This window comes from Dreissena polymorpha, chromosome 10 (genome assembly GCF_020536995.1).
Source record: "Dreissena polymorpha isolate Duluth1 chromosome 10, UMN_Dpol_1.0, whole genome shotgun sequence".
In the NCBI taxonomy this organism is placed as follows: domain Eukaryota; kingdom Metazoa; phylum Mollusca; class Bivalvia; order Myida; family Dreissenidae; genus Dreissena; species Dreissena polymorpha.
In genome coordinates this window covers 21974088-21997218 of record NC_068364.1, presented here as the reverse complement: position 1 = coordinate 21997218, position 23131 = coordinate 21974088, and the positions used below count along the sequence as shown (strand labels likewise).

Sequence of the window (23131 nt, the reverse complement as noted above, 5' to 3'; positions counted from 1 at the left end):
TAGTACCAGAGCCGACAATGACCAATCAAGCTCCATTATCCCTCATGAACCGACTAAAAAAACCGAGTCTGCAATATTTGACTTAATTTTTGATTTGGTTGCTCTCGAGTGATCGAAAATTTCAGAATCTTCCTAAAAGCACTACGGGTTTGATCCCCAGAAGCGACATTGAAAACTAGCATACTTTGTTATCTAAAAGGCTGCTAAACCTGATATACAATGATAATGTGAATTTTCTCTCACATGATGTTCATCAGTCATATTATATAAAAACTTACAGCAGTAGTAAACAACTGGACAATAATTAATGAATGCATCTTTCATTTGTCTTTGACACTTTGATTTTGACATGGCCTAGATTTAAATATGTGACTGGACTTTACCAGCACTCTTGTAACAGAGCTAAAGTTTAAATGTACCATTGAAGATCACCTAAATCCAGATTTGCTATTATAGATTTGTGGAAAGTTTTAAGGGTGTGACAAGAAAGCAAAAATTGGTCATTACCCAGAGGCCACAACTGATCTATCACTGTATTAAAACAAGACAAATCAGTGCCTGATTTAGATTTCCTTATATAGTTCAATAAAAACTAATTTCAATAGCCTGGTAAAAGTTTAACGGTAATGCTACCAATGTGTCACACCAGGGCCTTGAATTTGAAATCTAGGACATGCATGGTCATTTCTTCATGAAATCAGGACACAAAATTGTATTTTAAGTCCTTAATTGGCCTGGCTATAGTTCTCAGATTATTATAAGCTCAATCAGTATGTTTATATCATTATTTATGCTTTGTGTATTGTAAACATATACACAATCATGCAGTTACATGATAGCAATAAATAATATCAAAGCTACCCATACTATAAAGGTCATTGACAAAGCCTATGGTCAAAATGTGAACACATTGAGTGTAATCGCCCTCTCGTGCCAGCAAAAACAACACGTTGACAGGTTGTCATTTTTGACAGTTCTACTTTAACTTTCATTTTGTGATATCAAACTATTAACAATTATGTGGCTGAGAAAAATATGGCCATTGCTTTTTATGCCCCCGGTAGGGTGGCCTATATCAGTTGAACTGTCAGCCAGTCAGTCAGTGTGTCAGTCTGTCCGTCCGTCCCAAAACTTTAATGGCCATAACTTTTTTAATATTGAACATAGCAACTTGATATTTGGCATACATGTGCATCTCATGGAGCTGCACATTTTCAGTTGTGAAAGGTGAAGGTGAAGGTCATCCTTCAAGGTCAAATGTCAAATATAAAGCGTCTGTCTGTCTGTCCGAAAACTTTAACATTGGCCATAACTTTTTCAATATTGGCGTGCATGCGTATCTCATAGAGCTGCACATATTGATTGGTGAAAGGTCAAGGTCATCCTTCAAGGTCAAAGGTCAAATTTTGCAATATTGAAGATAGCAACTCCATATTCGGCATGCATGTGTATGTCATGGAGCTGCACATTTTGAGTGGTGAAAGGTCAAGGTCATCCTTCAAGGTCAAAGGTAAAATATATGGCTTCAAAGCTGCGCAGCAGGGGGCATTGTGTTTCACAAACACAGCTCTTGTTTAATATATATTTTCTGCACATTTCTTAAAAAAACTTACATCAATACACGATTTTCTTCGTTAATTCAATCATTCCTGACAGACTTGTGTACATATTTCGCTTACATTTTGACGCGCGTAGGTAGGACCGCATTACCGCTTCCGAAATGTGTATTCATACTATTGCCTTCGAGGAACTTATCTGATTTTGACGGAAAGGGCCGAAAATGTGCGAGTGTGGGTCAAGTTCCCCACAGGTACTACTTTCCCGTTCCCCCAATTTTTTTCCGTACCTAAAATTTTTCGTACCCAATTTTTTTTCGTACCCAATTTTTTTTTCGTACCCAATTTTTTTTTCATCCCCAATTTTTTGTTCGTACCCAAATTGTTTTCGGTCCCAATTTTTTGGTTCCCAAATATTTTTTCGTACCCAAATTTGTTTTCATACCCAAATTTTTTTCGCAAAATTTTTGTACCAAATTTATTTTCGTACCAACATACACAATTGTGGTGATTGTGGTGATAATTTATTTTCGTACCAACATACACAATTGTGGTGATTGTGGTGATGTAGATAAACTTAACTTGATGCTTTTATATCCATCCTCTCAAAAGCATCGTCACACCAGTACTGTCAGTACTTTGATTTTGTTTTGGAGATATGACTTGGACACAATTTTAGTACATATATATATCAACAAAGCGAAATAAGTCAAGGGCCATAACCCAAAAGTGTCAAGTGTGATATGTCTGGCTATTGAACGTGGCCTACATTTTATCGTATCAAACATTTTTCTTGAACGTGACGATCCGATGAAAACTGGTCAAAGTTACAGCTAGAGAGGAAACCAAAATGTGCGGAACGCTGTTACCCTTGACGGAAAGACGGAGAGAACCGAAACAATATGCCTTCCTTATGCGGCTAAACAAGAGAATATTAAGTCTAAATAACATCTCTGTGTCAATTGTTATGCCCCCCTTCGAAGAAGAGGGGGTTTATTGTTTTGCACATGTCGGTCGGTCCGTCCGTCGGTCCGTCCACCAGATGGTTTCCGGATGATAACTCAAGAACGCTTTGGCCTAGGATCATGAAACTTCATAGGTACATCGATCATGACTCGCAGATGACCCCTACTGATTTTCAGGTCAAAGGTCAGGGTCACAGTGACAAAAAAAACGTATTCACACAATGGCTGCCACTACAACTGACTATAAAAGAGTAAGAGGGTTCCCGAAACTAGGTGACCACCCAAAAAAAATACAATTCGAAATAACCTCCCGTCATTGCGAAAACGTTTTACCCACAATTCATATCGCAACGTACGTCGACATTCTTCTTAGCCATTCGATTTATGTCCGTGACTATAGAACGCTTCAAACACTTTTTATTGAATGTTAAAAACAAAACTTTTGATTAAATGTTAAAATTGTCCAATTTGGATTCGTTACACAATGAGAACTTAAAGCTACATCCGTTTACGTCGTAGATGTGACTGCTATGGGGAAAAAAGCAACCTGGAATCTATTTATTAATACATATTGCTCGTGTTTTCTAAATACGTTATTAATTATCTGCGTGAACTTCGAAGTCTATGAGATCACTCCGCGCCTTTTGCTGGAAAACCGGAAATTGTCCCAGATTTCTTACCAATTTATTTACTAAACTAAACACAGCTGGAACTACTTTTGAATTTAACTGCGGTTTCAAACTATTGTCGAAACAAAAGACAATTAATTCTCGTGCGGCCTCGTGCTTTGACGGAAAGAGCAGTACCCGGAGGTTACCTCACAAGCCCAGTCCGGTGACAATTAAACAAGCTCACATGCGCCTAGAGCGGAGATTTGAGCTGAATACCCTTAGTGAGAAGCGCTTGAACCAATCACTCGTGTATAGATTGGTGTGAATTTCCAAGACTATTTGGTTCGCGAACGTTGGAGCGAATGTTGATTTATAACTGCGACTTCCATCTATTTTGTTTTACTTCGGATCTTCAATTTTGATAATGTCTTGCGTTGGGGGGGGGGGGGGGGGGGGCAGGAGGAATATAAGAATGAAACCTCATATGTCCGGTATGTTGACCAAAAACCAAAGTCAAATGCTTCCGGGTTCGAGGGTGTACAAACTACTGCGCTAACCGGATAGACTGTCATGTTAAGTGTGGTTATACACAGTCCAGAGCCACAAACCACGGGGGTCTTATCAATGTGCGCTTAGAACAATACCTGTGCAAGTCTGGTAAAGACAGAATGAAAAATCCCCAGTTAATCCCCAGTAATGTCATTTTAGTAAAGTAATAAACGACAGTACCGGGATGTACCACAATTTGGTCCACTAAAAGCTTCTGCTATTAAGACGTTTAACTCGTACACAAAACTGTTAAACTTTTAATGAAAAATGAATTATTGCGTATGTGGCAAAAGAGAATATGTTTCATTTGTTGCAGGAAAATAGCAATAAATCTAATTGTACTTGTGAAATCTGGCTCAAAAAACAATACCAACCGACATTACCGGTATAAGGCAATCCATAAAATGTGCACGATTGGTGAAGTCTGTATATCCCGGCAACGGTCCCTTATGTTCGCCGGAAGACGCCTGGTATAGGACCACACCAGAAACTAGCCGAGAAATTCGTGCTCAGATGGTCTCAAAGCAGGAGGTTCTGAAGATGATGTTGTTTCTTTGTCCCACGGGTGTTGATTGTTCACATTGAACGCTGAGATGAAGAAAATTTTAATCAAACTCCATAGCGATGTATATGATTATTACCGGTATTACAAGATACTGTCATCAGAAAAGAACGACGTGTCTTCTGCGGATGAAAAGATGTTGATGAACATTAGCACCGATTCGGTTATTTAATTTTTGGAAGTTTTTATCATTTTATTACTTATTGATTATATATACATTTTTGTATGCCCCCGAATGAGGGCATATAGTGGTCGGTCTGTCCGTCCGTCTGTCCGTCCGTGTGTCTGTCTGTCTGTCCGTCACACTTTGCATTTAGGTTTCGAAAAACTTCTATGTTGCTTCAGATACCAACTTGATATTTGGTATGCATGTGTATCTCATGGAGCTGCACATTTTGAGTGGTAATAGGTCGATGTCATCCTTCAAGGTCAAAAAAACAAATCCAAGGGAAGTAATAAGCTTTAAAGGGAGATAATTATATGTACCTGCCAAATGATTTTTTTTATAAATCAAAGCGGCGCAATAGGGAGCATTGTGTTTCTGACTAACACATCTCTTGTCTATTTTACTATTTTTTATTTGTATGTATTTATTTGACATATTGTTTTTACCCTGTCTGTTGGTCTGTCTGTCTGTCTGTCTGTCCGTCTGTTGGTTTGGTCAAACTTTAACATTTGCCATAGCTTTTGAAATATTGAAGATAGCAACTTAATATTTGGCATGCTTGTGTTTCTCATGGAGCTGCACATTTTGAGTGGTGGAAGGTCAATGTCATCCTTAAAGGTCAAAGGTAAACAAAATAAAGTCAAAGCGGCGCAGAAGGGGACATAGTGTTTCTAACAAACACATTTCTTGTTTTTGTATTTATTTATTTTATTTTTTTGAGGGGGGAGGTGGGTAGGATGTCCAGTAAGACGGGCAAACTTGTTGATCGGTTGATATAGACTCGGGGAAAGTACAAAAACGGCGACATGAGCCACGCACTGTATAACAATCGACAGGTAAACCATACGTACTGTTAAAAGTTATGCATTATTTAAGTTTTTGTTACATATACATGCATTATTTTCTTTTAAGGTTGCCGCAACTGTGTGTTAAATCCCAAATTGATTGATGAGTAAACATTTAATTTTGATAACGGTGATAATAGCCATCATGATGGAAATAATGGTGATAACCATTATGATTATAACAATCCATTATTATTATTATCATCATAATTATAATTGATTAATATTATTTATAGAATTCAGACTTACAAAATATTTACTTCAATAACAGTAAAATGAAGTGTAAAGTCATTTGTTATAGTTAGCTCGATCAAAGTTTTTGTTGTTGGATTTTTTGTTATAATTATGTATTAAAAAGCTACCATATATGGGACATTGCGCGCCTGTGTGTTTACCGAATGGTTTGAGGTCCGTTTGCGCCTAAAGCTGCATACTTGAGTATACGAAGTGTGTCGCAGCGCTTAATCTAACTTACTTTCTGGACTCACAAAAGTTGGGGCGGGAACTGGGATTGAACCCGGTTCTCCGCCCTCGAGAGGACAAGGCTACCCCGCTCCCTTCAGGGAGTGCTGAAATCTCAAAAAGACATATCCTTCCCGCTACAAGTGCGCTGCACCGTCTTTATAGCCGCTCAAGACGTCACCAGCCATCGATCCGAACCCCATAACGGTTTTCGCAGCACGTTGAACGTACTGAGTACCATCGTCTTGTAACACTTCCATAATCTTCATGAGGCCACTCCTCGAGGTCCTGGTCTGCAACTCTGCCCAAGGTCCGCACCGTCCGTCCTCTACGCTGCCACCTTCGCCGCTCCGCTGTTCTTGTCCCTCATCCAACGATGTAGTGAAAACTAATAACCGCCTACAAACAACTGCCATTCCGCTCGGCGATCTTCCAAGTTCGGGGATTCAGCGAAGTCAGCAAGAGAGGACGTCCGGCTCGGGGGATGGCGGTACTCGCTGGGTTCGAAGAGCCGCCCTTTAGATTCCCCCTATCCGGCTCTCTTCTGACGATGAAATGAAAACTAATATCCACATACCGATCACTAGAATTGCGGTTGAAGAGACTTCTCCGGAGGTAACTCTCGCCCCGTTTGCGACCTGCACTCTCCAACTGCAGACTGAAAGCATACCCTCTACACCACCCTTTCCATAGTTAATAGGTAACAGAACACTAAATTTGATTGTAGCTTTAAACAATAACAACAACAACATGGCTTGATTATTTTCACTAACCTAATAATTCAGTACTGAACGTTTTTGCATAATATTGTGCTTTAGATGCACAAATGAAATAACTTTGATTGAAGTTTTTGGAAGGTAAACTGTTAAATAATGACATTTTGTCATTAATTTCGTTTTATGAATGTATTCTGCAGAATTGAATTTAATTCGGAACACGATCGTTTTTTCGGATAGTTTACATCCTTTTGTAGAACTTTGCAATAATACAACTCCCAGCTATTGACCCTCCGGGTCTGAGCTGTACGTATGTACTCATAAAAGCTCAGAGCATTCAAGAAGAACTAATAAATGGTGAACCTAAATGCTTCGTCTATAGTCTTATTTGTAAGACACGCAAAGAATTTAGAGATACTTTTTATATGGGCTAAATTCTTTGTGTGTCTTTGTGCTTCTTAGCAGCATTTAGTAGGACCGGGAACATCTTATTGGAGAAGGACCAATTACGTGGTGGAAACCAGACAGTTTGAATTTTCATCAATTTGTGTAAAATTGCAAAATAACATAACATACTCATTAAGTTTTAGTTCAGAAGTCCATCTTTACCTCAAATATCGTCGGATTGAAGTAAGAAAGGCAAAAATTCTTGTGTTAAATGTCTGCTTAAATTGCAACACAATTACTAACCTCACGCAAGTGAGGTTAGTAATTGTGTTGCAATTTAAGCAGACATTTAACTCGAGAATTATTGCCTCTCACGCCATGTTTTGAAACAGATTTGAATATCAACCAATCAGAAAAATTCGGTTTGTCGACACCACAGTGTAATGTGTACGCGTAATTTGTCTTTAAATGTCATATTAGTAATTCATCAGTGAGTTAATTACAACAGACGAACACAAACTGTGTTTTCCACCGTTTATTCTGCACATTTAAACCAGATGGTTTACGTGGAGGTTATGTTATCGATTAATATCTACACAGAGAGCGAATCGAGAGATATTGAAAATTTGAATAGTGGTTGGATTTAAATTGCTCAGGCGTGCAAAATTCAAAGTGTTTTCACATAAGTCGTACGGAGCATTATTAAGAAATGAATTATCCAGGGCTCAACATTAACCCACGGATTCTAGATTACACGGATAAGAAACGGGACCGTTACGCCAAATATCTTGTTGTGTCTAAGTCACGTGACCGTGTCGTAACTATCAATCTTTTATCGAAGCGCCGAGGTTATAAATTTGATGTACCCACTCACGTATTTTGTTAAATAATAGTTTCATTTCTAGGCCGATTTTGACAAATTATATATCATTAGAAAGCTTACGTAACGTAGTTTTCAGATACATCAATATATATTAAGTTTTTCTTCTGATTTCGGCAGCCCGGCGAGTTATAACTTTAACTTTTGCAAATAACATACCGTTTTGGAGTTTTAGAATCTAGATTTACGGTTGACATGTTCGTACTTTATACCGATTTGTAGCGTTTATATTTGGAGTTCAGTTTTAAAAATAACATCTTGCTTAGGAGAATAGAATTCTGTATACGATAGAAAAAAAATGTTTAAAAACGAAAGTAATTAAGGAATGAAGGCGGGGAAATGTAGCGCGCGTTCCTAACGCACTGAACTGATGCTACGGTCTTGGCGATTATGCTTTTGTTTAGATACCGGCCATTGAATTTCCTTTGCCATGATTATTATATTTTTTATGAAATATATTAAAATATTTTGTTCTAGAGACATATCCATAAAGCTAAGTATTAATGAAGCTTAATAAATTTACGATTTCAGCTCTTGATAATAACACAGAAAGGGTGTTAATTTTATGATGAAACAGCGTATACAAATGTATAGCGGACCCTCTTGATATTTTTCGGCTTTGCATACTTCAAATATAATGGGTGTCAAAACATTCATCGTTTGTTGTTTATTATCAAAAAGGTAATTATGTAAAATTATATGAAAGGTTATTAACCATAAATTATCAATTAATTAAAATTATTTAAAGATTCTTGAAAATCACGGTCAACTGTCTATGCATGTATATTGAAATATCTTTATAAGTTAACAGAGTTATAAATATATAGAATTCTAAATTAAAACTCTGTATTATTTGTATTTTTCGGAAAGATTATTTAACCCCGTTGTGGTCAAATGAGAATGCTGTTTTTAATTATGTTGTTCCGTACACTACCATACAATCTTTATAGGACTACGAAATGACAGAGTTTTTTTACCGGTACCCGCTAAATACGTTAAATGTTAAGTATTAGATTGTTTAAATGTTTAAAATGTACATGTATAGGTATTAAGCACTTATAATTATTGTGATTTAGCTGGCTGACATCTATACAGTATTTAGTTTATGGCAATCTGTATGGGCAGATGACTATAAATGTTTTCAATACGCTACATATCTTATAAACGCAAAATTGAGTATTTGGCGTTACATTACTCCAAGAAATGACCACTAATACCACGAGAAGACATGGAGGTATCATAAAAAGTGTAATCTGACCAGACATTGCCACCTGTGGTTAGGGACCAATATATAAGTATAGGTCCCTGCTGTGGCGTATGACACCATAGTGTTATTTAGTATTGGTCGGCACAGTATCTGATCATAACGAGATAATTGGTTTGTGCTGAACACAGGGGCAATAAAACCACAGATCTATCAATAAACAAGATTATTGAGATATCTTTTTTTGAACACCGCGATAAAAATGCTCAAACCATGGACTCTAGATTACACGGATAAGAAACATGGCAACATTCTCAGAATCATCACTGCTATATGTGTAATCACCTAACAATTCGTCTAAAAATAATTTATATATTTGAATTGAAGACGATGTACTGTTGTTTAAGTCTGAATAAACTATCTGTCTGCCTGTCTAAATCCAAGCCGTCATAGTCCCGGTGAAAAAAAATCTGATTTTCAATAGTTGGACATGATGCCCTGATGTCAAAATACGAAATGACCCGCGTAACACGGACCGTGATTTTCAAGAATCTTTAATAAATTGATAATTTAAGGTAAATAACATTTCAAATAATTATACATAATTACCTTGTTGATAATAAACAGCAAACGATGAATGTTTTTGACACCCATTTTATATCAAGTATGCATGCAAAGCCGAATAATATCGAGAGGGTCCGCTATATACGCTGTTTCATCATAAATTTTACACCCTTTCTGTGTTATAAACAAGAGCTGAAATCGTTTATTAAGATTCATTTATAATAAGCTTTATTGATATGTTTCGTGAACAAAATACTACAATATATTCCATAAAAAATATAATAAGATGGCAAAAGAAATTCAATGGCCGGTTTCTAAACAAAAGCATAATCGCCAAGACCGTAGCATCAGTTCAGTGCGTTAGGAACGCGCGCTACATTTTCCCGCCTTCATTCCTTAATTACTTTCGTTTTTAAACAAAAAAATTTTCTATCGTACACAGAATTCTATTCTCCTAACTTCCTAAGCAAGATGTAATTTTTAAAACTGAACTCCAAATATAAACGCTACAAATTGGTATTAAGTACGAACATGTCAACCGTAAATCTAGATTCTAAAACTCCAAAACGGTATGATATTTGCAAAAGTTAAAGTTATAACTCGCCGGGCTGTCGAAATCAGAAGAAAAACTTAATATATATTGATATATCTGTTTACTACGTAACGTAAGCTTTCTAATGATATATGATTTGTCAAAATCGGCCGAGAAATGAAACTATAATTTAACAAAAGACGTGAGTGGGTACATCAAAATGTATAACCTCGGCGCTTCGCTGTACGCTAATCGTAAAAGATCGAAAGCCACAACACGTTAAAACGCACGGTGGTAAAACATAAAATGTGTATTTCTTGTGTTTAACTTGCTATAAATCCATTAATAACAACGGGAATATACTAAAAGTTATATTTTTTGAAAGAGGAATTAATAAGCAACAAGATAACGTATAAACCAATAAAATCGGATGAATAGTTTTTGCATAAGATTGAATTTACTACAGTAAGGGTCAAATACTCGATTCATCTCCTGTCAATATACACTCCGTGATTAACCTAAATACATGTACCAACTTGCCCTGAATGTAAAGCCATTTGCCCAAACATGAAATATCACATTAACTGTTAACCTCATATTTTTTAATAAAAAATCAACATGATACACCACAAAACCTTTTTTATTTTTGCACATTTAACAAAATGAATACAGCAATTCAAGTCTAATTAAAGTCTAAATTCAATGCTTTGTTCTTTTTTGCACTTGCCCGGGCGGACAACTAGATTATTAAGTTACTTGCCCGGACCCAACTTTTACTTGCCAGGGGCAATAGGACAACCGTTAATGTTGAGCCCTATTATCTACACAGGTATGTAAATAATTAATTTCTTGATAATATCCGTTGATATTAACTGTCTGATATAGGGGCTTGAATGTTGCGCACAAAATACTTGTGCAACAATATAGACAAAGAAGGAAAACTTCCCACCATTGTTTTGTTTTTTCCCCCGCTGTACGCTCAAAATATTACCAATATAGAAGTAGCTTAATATTTGAGAGCGTCAACAAGTTGGACTCCTTTGTCTATTGCGTTAAGTAAATATTTGTTTTGCTACGTTTTCCCGACAAATAAGGGTAGCGGGCTTTTTCAGCACCAAGCTTTTTCAGCCCAGTCCGCAAATTCAGGTCGATTCGGCACCATGATTATTATGCCCCAAATTGACCAGGCTTATTCGGCCCTATATTTTATTACACCTTTTCTTTAAAACTTAATTGATTACAGCCGGTTTAGATGGGCGGTCCGTTTTTTGAAAATGTCTTTCAATTTTAATTGATTAAAGCTTTTAATGATAAGTACTTGGTTGATATGTTGTTCTTTTGTCAATTTATTTCTTAAATCAGTGTGTTTTTTTGCCCAAAATGACAGCCTCTTAGAGGCTTTTTCCCAATTGCAAAAAGTAGACTTTTTTCCAAAAATTAACTTTAATAAAGATAATATAATACTGTATTAAACAATATCCCATAGCTAAATAGAGTATTGACCAACATATTTACAACGAAATATTCAACTTTTAAACGTTCAACATAATATATTTTGAAAAATATTTTCCATTTACATTAAATCTTCTATAAATATTTTAATTATAACACTTCCATTTACATCAACTTTAAAACCAACACATTTTCAACATATTCATGATAGACCATCCATTTAAATATTAATTGAACAAAATCTTAACACAGTGAGTATTGAAATGAAATTGTTAAGCAATCAGATTGTAATGATTCAATCTACAAACAAATTCATCACCTGATTGGTTCATGCATTTTTTATGCATTTTTCCATAGGCATAAAAAAGACTAGATAAAGTCCCCAAGTATGTAAACTTATTAGTTGATTGAGAAGTTAATTGTTAAAATTTTGGATTAAATGCATGTCTTATGTAAATTTTGGCACATGCAAGACATCAAAATAATGAAAATATACGACAATTAAAACTTTCTTGTGTCCATCTGCACTTAAATGGTCCTTAGCATATAAAAGGTTCTTTCAAAATAAGCCCATATTAAAAGTAATGCAAAATTCCCATTTAATGTCTAATTTTTTAAACAACACTTAATCCTTTGATGAATGAATTGAGCTGTGGCCATAATCAATAAATTATAAATTATGGATTCTGAACATACTAAATCTGCCATAAAAATATACCGGTAACACATTAAAGTGAGGATATTTTAACAGCAGGATAATGAGATGGTTTTGTTAATGCTGTTGCAGGCACAAGTTTTATCAGAATGAATGCTGGGAAGGGTTTTCACTGCGAGTATTGCGATGTGACGATGACTGGCACGGCAACGTATGAAACCCACATGTCGGGAAGGAAGCACAAGAGAAAACTGCAAGCCCTTGGTGCGATAGCACTCAGCAAGATGGCTGCAATTCCAACAAGTAGCACCAGTACAAACACCACAGGTTTGTTTAGCAAATACATGTATATATCAGGTTGTTGTTGTCATTCCTCAATATTTTTGCAACCTTTCCCTGAGCCAATAAAAATGACGCCTCCTAATTAATTTATAAGGAATTGCTTTCACGAAATAAAAGTAAATTTTGGGTGTTAAATCGCCTAAATTACAGATTGCACCCAGCATGATCAGATTTGTCAAGGTATTACAATAAATGCTGGACCATCACAAATTGATGCTTACCTGCAACAAAGTGTGTTTCTGTACTTCTCAGTGCCACAGAATAAAGTAAGTGGCTATGCAGGCAAGTTTGTGAGACCATCAACAGAAGTCAAAATGGAAACTAAGGAAGGAGGAACAAGTATGTATGCATATGGACAGTTTGGCCAAGTGCAGTCCTCCACACCTGGAATTGCAGATAATACTTACATGCAGTCACAGGCTTATACACAGGCCCAGGCTTATACACAGCCACAGGCTTATTCACAGGCACAGGCTTATACGCAGTCACAGACTTATACGCAGGCACAGACAACTCCAGTGAATACAGACGCAAGAGTTGTTGGAGCTGGTAAGTTAGGATTGGGATGTATACTGTTGTTATGTGTTGTGTTCTGAGAAAACTGGGCTTAATGCATGTGCAGTCCGCACAGGCTAATCAGGGACAACACTTTCCGCCTTAACTTGATTTTCGGTAAGTAGGGACTTCCTTGAAACTAAAAATACCATAAAAGCGGAAAGTGTTGTCCCTGTTTAGCCTGTTTGGACTGCACAGGCTAATCTGGGATAACACTTTACGCACATACATTATGCCCAGTTTTCTCAGAACGGTTCTTATTGTCGTTGCTCTGACTTGGGCATTTGAATTTGAGATACGAAAAAATCACTGCTTAATATTGCCATTATTTGTCTTGGGCATGAAACCTTGTACAGTCCACTACTGTAAAGCTATTTGTGTTTAAAAAAAATTAAGTAAGACACCTTTTGTATTTTAATAATTCCTAAAAAAAAATCAGGTCCCTTTTTTTTCCAATAATTGTCATTGTCTTATGAGTTTTGCCCTGTTCTTGACTAGTTATTGTTTATTAAACCTACAATACATTCAAATTGTTACTGGTTACAGGTAGATTTTGAAACATTGAGGATAGGTAGATCTCCTGGATGAAATGTGTCGTGCACAAGAACCAAAACTGTTGCTTCCATATTTCAAGAATTTCTGCCCCTTGGTGATTTATTACTTTACTTTTTAAATGGGGCATATCTTGGTACACACCTTATTCAGTTTCAGTGATTTCTTCCATCAATAGGTAACACAGACCCAGTTATGAAAGCCATCAAAGCCAACATCGTCGGATCCGTGTCAAAAAAGAGAAAGCCTGCGTACGATGGGCGTTGTGAGATATGCGGGGTGGACTACACTTCGAAAGAACTGGAGAACATGCATCTTCTAGGAAAGAAACACAAGAAGAAGTTGCAGAGCCGTCTGTTGGACAATAATGCTGTTTCAAGTGGTAGGGTTTTTATTTTAGTTGCAGGTGTTTTTAAGCTCGGCTGTTTTCAAAGAAAACCCGAGGTATTGTCATAGCCAGCTCGTCGTCTGGCGTCTACTGTCCGGCGTCTGCTGTCCGTGACAAGCTAAAACCTTGAAATTTTGCTCTAAAATCAAAGTGCTTCCACCTACAACTTTGAAATTTTATATGTAGATGCACCTTGATTATTTCTACACGCCACACCCATTTTTGGGTCATTAGGTCAAAGATCAAGGTTACTGTGATCTCTAAAAAAAAATAATTCTGACAAGCTTTCACCGATTCAAAACTGCACCTGCAGCCGAGCGTTTGCATCCGTTATGTGGTGCTCTTGTTATACTAGTTTTCTGTCTGTTTAACTGGTAAATGGCTGGGTGGACATGCTTCTAGAGGGTAAGAAACATAGGAAGAAGATGCAGAGCTACCTGTTTGAAAATAATGCACAGGAGGCTTTATCAAGTGGGGATCATAGGCGTTTTTAGTTGCAGTTTTTTTATAGCGATTAATTGTCTGTTAGTATAAGTGTTAAATAGCTTGGAGGACATGCATGTAAAGGGAAAGAAACACAAGAAGAAGTTGCAGAGCCATCTGTTGGAAATAAATGCAATGGGGGCTTTATCAAATGGTAACTGTAAGGTTTTTTGTTGAAGGTTTTTTAGCTCTCCTGATTGCTGAAGTGAGCTTTTGTGACTGGTCTTTGTCCATCGTCCATCCGTTAACATTTTTTCATAAACACTCTAGAAGTCATAATTTTTGCCCAATTTCCATAAAACTTAATCAAAACATTGGTTTTATTGATATCTCGAACAATTTGGAAAATGGTCCAGATCGGTGAAAAAACATGGCCACCGAGGGGCGGGGCAGTTTTCTCTATATGTATATAGTGAAAACATGTGAACACTCTAGAAGTCACATTTTTGGTCCAATCTTCATGAATTTGGTCAGAACTTTTGTTTCCTGGATACGTGAGTTAAGTTCGAAAATGGTTCCGGTCTGTTGAAAAAGATAGTTGCCAGTGTGACAATTTATATAGTAAAAAAGGCTTGTAAACAATCATGAATTCAGGTCATGTAATATGGGAGACAACTCTTCTTAATGTTGCATTTAAGTTTAACAGTAGTTACTCCCCTTTGACTATTAATGTTTTCATAATTATACAGTGTAGTTGTGTGTATCATTTATGTGTTAATTGTTATTCGAGGTTCAATGGGTTTTTTAGCTCACCTGATTGCTCAGGTGAGCTTTTGTGATCGGGCTTTGTCCGTCGTTTGTCCGTCCGTTGTCAACATTTGGTTTGTAAACACTCTAGAGGCCACATTTCTTGTCGGATCTTCATGAAACTTGGTCAGAAGATTTGATATCTCGATCGAGTTCAAAACTGGGTCATGCTTGATCAAAAACTAGGTCACTAGGTCAAAATAAATAAAAACCTTGTAAACACTGTAGAAGTCACATTTCATGCCCAATCTTCATGTAACTTTGTCAAAATGTTTGTCTTAATGATATGTTGGTTGAGTTCAAAAGTGGTTCCGGTCTGTTGAAAAAAAATGGCCGCCAGTGGGCGGGGCAGTTTTTCTTATTTGGCTATAGAGAAACCTTGTAAACACTCTAGAGGCCACATTTTTTATCCGATCTTCATGAAACTTGGTCCTAAGATTTGTCCCAATGATATCTCGATCGAGTTCGAAACTGGGTCATGCTGGGTCAAAAACTAGGTCACTAGGTCAAAAAAAAGAAAAAAACATGTAAACACTGTAGAAGTCACATTTCATGCCCAATCTTCATGTAATTTTGTCAAAATGTTTGTCTTAATGATATGTTGGTTGAGTTCAAAAAGGTGAGCGAACTAGGGCCACCTTGGCCCTTTTGTTTAGAAACTTATCACCCGTCTGTATTCTTTGTAAACTGTTTTGTTTGTCCAATCAAAGTGAAATTTAATACAACAGTCAATAAGAATTAATTTGGTTTTCTTGCTGCCCAATTTGTCCTGATCAGAGTGGTATTTTTGTTATTAATCTTAAAAATACTGCAAATACATGTATTCTTTAGAAATTGTATGTTAGGGGTACCCAATACCCTTTGAAAGAATATGAAAGTGGAGATTCTATTCAACATTGTAAATCGAGTTTGTATACCCCTTTCCCACTCAGAAGAAATGGGAAAATGGCTGAATGCAACCAGCGTAAAAACAGAACAGCCTGCAAGTAACGCATAGTCTGTTCAAGTTCTATGCTGTTTGCTGCTCATCAGTGCCTTAGGGTTGGAAATGAAGCCTTTAAAACTTGAATCTAGTAGAAAGGTCTAAAATTTTATTTGATTATCTAAGGGACTACAAACGCGTCAAAGTGCGTATCTGTGTGGTAACAGGTTAATGATGTCAGAGTTCCCTTTTCCAGATTCCACAGGAATTTCCACCCCTAGCACGCTGAATCCTGCATCTTTCTACTGCGGCTTCTGTAACCTACAGCTGAACTCACTCCTTCAGCTAGAGCAGCATCGCCAAGGTTTGCCTTGTTTTGATTGGTGAATTTTTCACAATATATGTATCCCAGGAGAGCAACCTTTTGGAAAAACCCACTAATTTGCTGGAACAAATAAAGCTGACCCGTTTATAATCCTTTCAAAATCACACACCATATCAAAGTTATTATTTAAATTAAGCTATTATTGGTTGATATCATGAACCAGCATTGTAGGTCTACATGTACCTACTGACACTCTATCTCGGAAAGGTTTTATAGTTTAGCAGTACATAGTCCACATACTTAAAACGGACCTTATACAATCTGACAAAGGGGCGGGGGGGGGGGGGGGGGGGGGGGGGGGGTTAGAAGAAGAAGTATTGTCATAAATAAGAGCCACACAATTTTTCTTCAAGGCAATACAGTTTTTTGTTTGATGAGGAAAGTGAAACTTTGTATGTAACTGCTGTATTTCATTAAAAAATACTTAATATTTATTCCCCCCTTCGAAGAAGAGGGGGTATATTGCTTTGCTCATGTCGGTCGGTCGGTAGGTCGGTCGGTCGGTCCGTCCACCAGGTGGTTGTCGTATGATAACTCAAGAACGCTTGGGGCTAGGATCATGAAACTTCATAGGTACATTGATCATGACTCGCAGATGACCCCTATTGATTTTGAGGTCACTAGGTCAAAGGTTAAGGTCACGGTGACCAGAAATAGTAAAATGGTTTCCGGATGATAACTCAAGAACGCATACGCTTAGGATCATGAAACTTCATGGGTAGATTGATCATGACTCGCAGATGACCCCTATTGATTTTGAGGTCACTAGGTCAAAGGTCAAGGTCACGGTGACCCGAAATAGTAAAATGGTTTCCGGATGATAACTCAATAACGCATACGCCTAGGATCATGAAACTTCATGGGTAGATTGATCATGACTGGCAGATGACCCCTATCAATTTTGAGGTCACTAGGTCAAAGGTCAAGGTCACGGTGACCCGAAATAGTAAAATGGTTTCCGGATGATAACTCAAGAACGCATACACCTACTAGGATCATGAAACTTCATGGGTAGATTGATCACGACTTGCAGATGACCCCTATTGTTTTTGAGGTCACTAGGTCAAAGGTCAAGGTCACGGTGACCTGAAATAGTAAAATGGTTTTCGGATGATAACTCAAGAACGCATACGCCTAGGATCATGAAACTTCATAGGTAGATTGATCATGACTCGCAGATGACCCCTATTGATTTTGAGGTCACAAGGTCAAAGGTCAAGGTCACAGTGACCCGAAAAAGTAAAATGATTTTCGGATGATAACTCAAGAACGCTTTTGCCTAGGATCATGACACTTCATAGGTACATTGATCGTGACTCGCAGATGACCCCTATTGATTTTCAGGTCACTAGGTCAAAGGTCAAGGTCACAGTGACAAAAATCGTACTCACACAATGGCTGCCACTACAATGGACAGCCCATATGGGGGGCATGCATGTTTTACAAACAGCCCTTGTTGTTTTTAGAAAAGCTTTAGACTACACTTAATTAAAATCTCCCTACAGTCCCTAATGTTTATGTAGTACGGAATAAAACTGTAAAAAGTTAATGCCACTTCCATTCCATTTGTGGAATGCATACATTCAACGCTCCACCCTTCGCCCCATCCGCGCCCTCACATTTAACTCCTACCCCCATCTCCCCCTCCCACTCCACCCCTCCGACCTTGCATCACTTGGAAATGATAATTTCTTGTTTACCTAACAAAAGGGGTGCAATTTCAAAGATTTTAATTGTTTTAAGATCTTCTATCTCCAACAATTAAGCAATAAGAATTTCTAAAAAATAATGTTTAATTTTTTAAATAAAATTGTATACATGATTTTGTTTAAATCAACAAAAGAATGTGTACAGTGCTCAAGTTTAGCTTTTGAACAAAAGTAATTTGTAACATTTGGGTGCACTTTAAAGATGTTCACACTTTTTAAAATGTGTTGGTTGAAAATTGTGCATATGTTTATGGTGGTAAATAATGCAATGCAATAAAATCTTTAAATATCTACAAAAAGTGCATCATTAATAATCATTACAATTGTTACAAATGTCATGATAATACTACATATAAAATAGATCAAATAAAATTAAGAAGTCTAAGCATTTTAATACTCCCTTCTCACTTCTGAACGTTTTAACTGCTGACCAGGACTCATCTTAGTACTAAACTATTATCATTTAAATTTCACATTATGAAAATTGCACATAAATGTTCATCCAATCTTTATTTTTCTCTAAATAACTTTCAAGTATGGGTACATCATTTACTTGTGCACCTATTCTTTCCCTCTAAATGACAACCTTTTATGGCTGTCCGGTTAGTGCAATGGTTTGTACACGCGATTCCACCTAGGCTACCTGGACTCAATCCCCGTTCCCAGAAGCATGTAAGTGGTTGGTGGTCATCTTACCAGGCAGGTGGGGTTTCCTCCGGGTTATCTGGTTTCCTCCCAACAACACAAGAACATACTGAAACTAAAACATCTTTCATAACAAAATATGGCTTAAATTGCAGCTATCATGCAAAATTTGTCCTAACTTTTGTGAGTCAAATAGTAACTTAGGTAGAAGTGCTGAAAAATAAGCCGGGTCCCTCAAAGTAGGTGTGGAAGGACCTCATACACTTCCAAATACCCACACACTGAACTTCTAAATACCTGCACACCCAACTTCCAAATACCCACACACTGAACTTCTAAATACCTTCACACCCAACTTCCAAATACCCACACACTGAACTTCTAAATACCCACACACTGAACTTTGAAATATCCACACACTTAACTTTGAAATACCCACATACTGAACTTTGAAATACCCACACACTGAACAATCAAATACCCACACACTGAACTTCCAAATACCCACATAAGGAACTTCCAAATACCCACATACTGAACTTCGAAATACCCACATACTGAACTTCGAAATACCCACCCACTGAACTTCCAAATACCCACACACTGAACTTCCAAATACCCACATTCTGAACTTGGAAATACCCACATACTGAACTTTGAAATACCCACACACTGAACAATCAAATACCTACACACTGAACTTCCAAATACCAACATACTGAACTTCCAAATACCCACATACTGAACTTCGAAATACGCACACACTGAACTTCCAAATACCCACATACTGAAATTTGAAATACCCACACACGGACCTTCCAAATACCCACATTCTGAACTTCAAAATATCCACACACTGAACTTCAAAATACCCACATACTGAACTTCCGAATACCCACATACTGAACTTCGAAATACCCACATACTGAACTTCTAAATACCCACATACAGAACTTTCAAATACCCACACACTGAACTTCCAAATACCTACATACTGAGCTTCTAAATAAATACACACTGAACTTCCAAATACCCACATACTGAACTTCCAAATACCCACACACTGAACTTCCAAATACCCACACACTGAACTTCCAAATACCCACATACTGAACTTCCAAATACCCACATACTGAACTTCCAAATACCCACATACTGAACTTCCAAACACCCACACACTGAACTTCCAAATACCCACATACTGAACTTTGAAATACCCACACACTGAACTTTGAAATACTCACACACTAAACTTAGAAATACCCACACACTGAACTTCGAAATACTCACACACTAAACTTAGAAATACCCACATACTTAATGACAACATTAATGTTGCTGTGGCATAGTGGATATGGTGTCCACGTAGCGACAAGGGGGTCACGGGTTTGATCCCCACTGTGGAAGTGTTCTTTAGATCTCCCCCAGAGACACCAAGTACTGGTTCTAGTCCCAGGAAACAGACTCTAGAGTGTTTCAAATAAGCCTCAGGCTTTCTATGCAATCAAGCTTAAACAAATAGGTTTAAGCTGATGACAACATTCTCTCATTTTTATGTTTCAGGAACATCTCACCTCAACAAAGTCAAGAAATGCCAGGATATTCAGCAAGAGGGCGCCACAGCGGCAAAAAGAAAATTCATACCAGCAAGTGAGACCATCAACACTCCAATGACATCACTACCACACCTTGAGCCTTTGACATATGACAAGTGACTGTGATTCTGCTTCAGTGCGTGGAAGATGTTAGACCATCTAAATGAATAAGCAATTCACAGCATCAGCCGTTACAGTTATAGACTTCTTGTTTAAACCAACAATATTTATTTAAGCTCAATTGCATTGAAAGCCTTAGGCTTATTGAAATGCTCTTGGGTCCATTTCCTGGTTAGAACTAGTACTTGCTATCTTTGGGGTAGATCAAAAGAATCGAACCGTTAAACCCCTTGTTACTAGAAAGGCACCATACAAATTACACAACAGCGACTATTTGCTGAGAATTTTACAATCCAGTTATGATTGACCAGCAACTCTTATTCTGGGAAGATTTTCATGAAACATATGATGTTTCATGTTATGTGTAACATGTTGAAAATGTTACATGATTAAATTAAATTTTGGTTTATAAATTCTCATTTTTATTCGTTGCATATGTTACAAAACATTATATCAGTGAAATACAATCCAAGGATATAAGTTATTTTTCGCTGACCTGAGCACTACGAGCTTTTGTGATCGCCTTTTGTTAGTTGTGCGTCGTTCGTCGTCACCATTTACCTTACTAACACACTAGAGGCCACATCTATTGCCCTTCATAAAACTTGGTCAGAGCATGTGTCCTAGTGATACCTTGGACGAGTTCAATAATGGTTCTGCTTGGTTGAAAAACATGGCTTCCAGGGACCATGGTAATTTTCCTTATATGGCTATAGTAAAACCTCCTTAAAACTCTTGAAGTCTCATTTATTGTCCATAAATCTTCATAAAACTTAGTCAGAACATTAGTTCTAATTATATCTTGGATGAGTTCAAAAATTATTCTGGTTGGTTGAAAATCATAGTGTTGGGGTGCTGGGCAATTTTCCTAATATGGCTATAGTGAAAACTTGTTAATGCTATATTAGGTACATTTATTGGTCAATCTTAATGAAACTGTGTACATAAAACTACATGTCCCAATCAAATCTTGGCTTAGATTGAAGCTGGGTCATGTGAGCTCAAAAACTAGGTCACTAAGTCAAATAAAACAAGACTATTGTAAAGCAATATGGTCCCCTACCGGCTCCACCATTGTCAGAAATTCCACCATTTTCAGAATTTATTATTTTATTTTTTTTGGTTGCCATAGCAACCACAATTTTGGACGTCGAAACAAAATGAAATGACGTGCATAATGTCCATATTGCCATCTATCCATGTTGCAAGTTTCATGAAAAAATATTAAAAACTTATAAAGTTATCGCAGGATCCAGAAAACCAACATTTTCAGCAGTATTTCTAATCTATTTGTTGCCATAGCAACCAGAATTTTTGAAGTAGGAACAAAATGAAATGACGTGCATAATGTCCATATTGCCATCTATCCATGTTGCAAGTTTCATGAAAAAATATTAAGAACTTTTTTTGTTATCGCAGGATCCAGAAAAGTGTGAAAGACAGACTCACAGACAGACAGACACACAGAGCGCAAACCATAAGTCCCCTCCGGTGAAACCGGTAGGGGACAAAAACTATTAATACTCTAGAAGTCACTTTTTTGGTATAATCTTTTTGCATCAGCAGGCATTTTTTCTGAATAATCTTGTTCTTTTGGGTCTGAGGTGAGCGCCTTAGGGCCCGTGTCCCTCTTGTTAATTTAGTATTTTGGAAAATATTTTATTTTTAGTTATCAGAGTTAAAAGTCTGTTTTATAAATTTAGTTTTACATTTAAGATATATTTTAATGCTTTTAGTGTCCAATAATCTAAATGTTAAACAGGCGAATGTTTTAAAACTAAAACTTTGCCTGAACAATTAGAAGAATCTCGAATTGTATTGTTTAGAAAGTTTTTGGAGGTTCAAGAGTTGAATACGAATACCCCAGTGTTTTGAAATGGATAACTTTTCAAGATATTTTCTAACAAAATGGTATTATCAATAATAGTAGCAGTTGCAGAAAAATAATACATGTAGAAATACTTAAGGAAATGGATTGTTCGTTATTGATTAATTGAGCTGTAGACAGCCTATGTCTTGCTGCTTAAAATTGATACGAAAAGAAGTGCCCACTTTGATCCATCTGGGGCAACTGTTTGTCCTTTGTTCAGTTTTGTTAACTGCATATAATTATTTCTAAGTTTCATTGTGCACCAGATTAAGTGAAGAGTTTAACTAATTTATACACAATTGAAGAACTTAACTATGGTTGTCATAATGTTCAGAATATGTTTTTATCTGCGTAAATGGTTTTGTGTTTGTTATTTATTTGTGGTTCACAATAAATATATTAAACACATATATATTTTTACTTTTTAGCTCACCTGAGCACAATGTGCTCATGGCGAGGCTTGCGATCGCTTTTTGTCCGTCGTTCGTTGTCCGTTGTGCGGCGTCAACATTTCCCTTGTTAACTCTCTAGAGGCCACATTTATTGTCAAATCTTCATGAACTTTGGTCAGAAGATTGGTTTCAATGATATCTTGGATGAGTTCGAAAATGGTTACGTTTGCTTAAAAAACATGGCTGCCAAGGGGCGGGGGATTTTTCCTAATATGGCTTTATATGGCTATAGTAAAATCTTGTTAACACTCTAGAGGCCA

The 23131-nt window shown here is 37.0% G+C and overlaps 1 protein-coding gene across 3 annotated transcripts; it reads left to right on the top strand.

The window, feature by feature from the left end:
* Nucleotides 1-6293: 6293 nt before the first annotated feature.
* On the top strand, nucleotides 6294-22829 carry LOC127848342 (zinc finger RNA-binding protein-like). Of its 3 annotated transcripts, none has more exons than XM_052380762.1 (7): nucleotides 6294-6416; nucleotides 12239-12433; nucleotides 12701-12997; nucleotides 13734-13937; nucleotides 16352-16459; nucleotides 20398-20545; nucleotides 21969-22829. In XM_052380762.1, exons 2-7 carry the CDS (start codon nucleotides 12256-12258, stop codon nucleotides 22042-22044), a joined length of 1011 nt encoding a protein of 336 aa, XP_052236722.1. In that variant the 5' UTR covers nucleotides 6294-6416; nucleotides 12239-12255; the 3' UTR covers nucleotides 22045-22829. The 3 variants fall into 3 exon arrangements, with proteins under 3 accessions (XP_052236722.1, XP_052236721.1, XP_052236720.1); XM_052380761.1 differs by lacking the exon at nucleotides 6294-6416 and adding an exon at nucleotides 6444-6573; XM_052380760.1 differs by lacking the exon at nucleotides 6294-6416 and adding an exon at nucleotides 10743-10828.
* The last annotated feature ends 302 nt before the right edge of the window (nucleotides 22830-23131 follow it).